The 1,320-nt window shown below is 28.0% G+C and overlaps 1 protein-coding gene across 1 annotated transcript; it reads right to left on the bottom strand.

Annotated features, from left to right (window-relative positions):
• Positions 1-522: 522 nt before the first annotated feature.
• LOC136076300 (dual specificity protein phosphatase 10-like) lies at positions 523-981 on the bottom strand. The gene has a single exon (XM_065789775.1). The coding sequence runs from the start codon at positions 979-981 to the stop codon at positions 523-525; it is 459 nt and encodes a 152-aa protein (XP_065645847.1).
• Positions 982-1,320: the final 339 nt, after the last annotated feature.

The following is a 1,320-nucleotide window of genomic DNA, read 5'->3' as shown; positions in this document are numbered from 1 at the left end:
AAATCTTCTGACTTATAATCTATAATAGAACTGATAGCGTTAATAGAGCCGCGAAGAAGATTAAAAACATTATCTTCGTTTATAGAATCTATTTCGCGCATATTATTAGGCAGTTTTAGCTCTAACACTATTGGCTTTAATATTGCATATAGTGTTTTGACTAATTTAATAACATCTGTTTTTGGTATTCTAGTGTCAGCATATACTTTTGATAATAGCTGCGAAATATCATAATCGTTTGTATTATTAAAGTGCCCCTCGCCGCCAGATAATGTCCTATCAACTATAGCGCCCAATTTTCGCCCCTGTTCATTTATAAATCTGCTTGTGTCGTTTTTCAAGCCTATTCCATAACTTGCTAATCCTTGTTTTAAACTATTAAACATACTCATCTTTAAATACGAGTATTTTATATATAAAAAAAAATATTACAATATATAATTATCGCTGAATATTACATATTATGATAATAATTTATAAGCCGCTTTGCGCGGCCGCAAATAAATTAATATTAATAATTAATTATAAACTATTTTCATTGATTTTTTTTCTCATTATTTGTTCATACTCTAACAAGAATTTCTCGAAAAATCCGTTAGTAACTATTTGGCCGCCGCGTTTATCTAAAATCATTTGTTTAATCCCATAAAAGCCAAGTTCATTGTATTCTTTTTTTCTGAGCAAGTATGCTATTATTAAACTAACGCTGCGATTCATTCCGGCCATACAATGAATTAATACATTTTTGTTAGGCTTATCAGCGGATTGTAAATGTCCATCTATATGTGCACAAATTTTTTCTATGTTATATTCATTGAGATCATTAGTGTTTAATGAATCTTCTAAATGATAAATTAAATGCACCTTTACATTCTCTTCACTGTGAAATTTACTATTATATATTCGCATATTGTTTTTTATATCGTAATTATCATTAGATATTTCACAGGGTGTCATAACTGTTACTATTAAGCCAAACATATCACTCATAGAGTGCTCGATCGCGGAAAATACATTTCCTAAATATATATTATCTGTTATTCTAACTAGCAACTTATTGAAGTGAGAACCTGAATCGCCGAACATTTTTTTAAAGTCTTAAAAATATAAAATTTATTCGGCGCCAATTAGCAAATTTATTAAAATAATTTGATTAGTTAACGATATTAAAAATATAATAATTTAATTACTTTATAGATAATGATGTCTGCCTTTCCGAAAATAGCGGGAAAAATAATATTCAGATTGAATATAAAATAGAAAAATTTTGCGATAAAAAAAACAATAACATGCTAAAGATATTAACTAAATTTTGCGCCA

The sequence above is a fragment of the Hydra vulgaris genome, chromosome 02 (assembly GCF_038396675.1).
Source record: "Hydra vulgaris chromosome 02, alternate assembly HydraT2T_AEP".
In the NCBI taxonomy this organism is placed as follows: domain Eukaryota; kingdom Metazoa; phylum Cnidaria; class Hydrozoa; order Anthoathecata; family Hydridae; genus Hydra; species Hydra vulgaris.
The sequence above is the reverse complement of the archived record's forward strand: the minus strand, read 5'-3'. Positions and strand labels throughout refer to the sequence as shown.

Excerpts from the sequence above, each read along its gene's own strand:
- LOC136076300 (XM_065789775.1), bottom strand. The coding sequence starts at position 981 with ATGTTTGGCTTAATAGTAACAGTTATGACACCCTGTGAAATATCTAAT.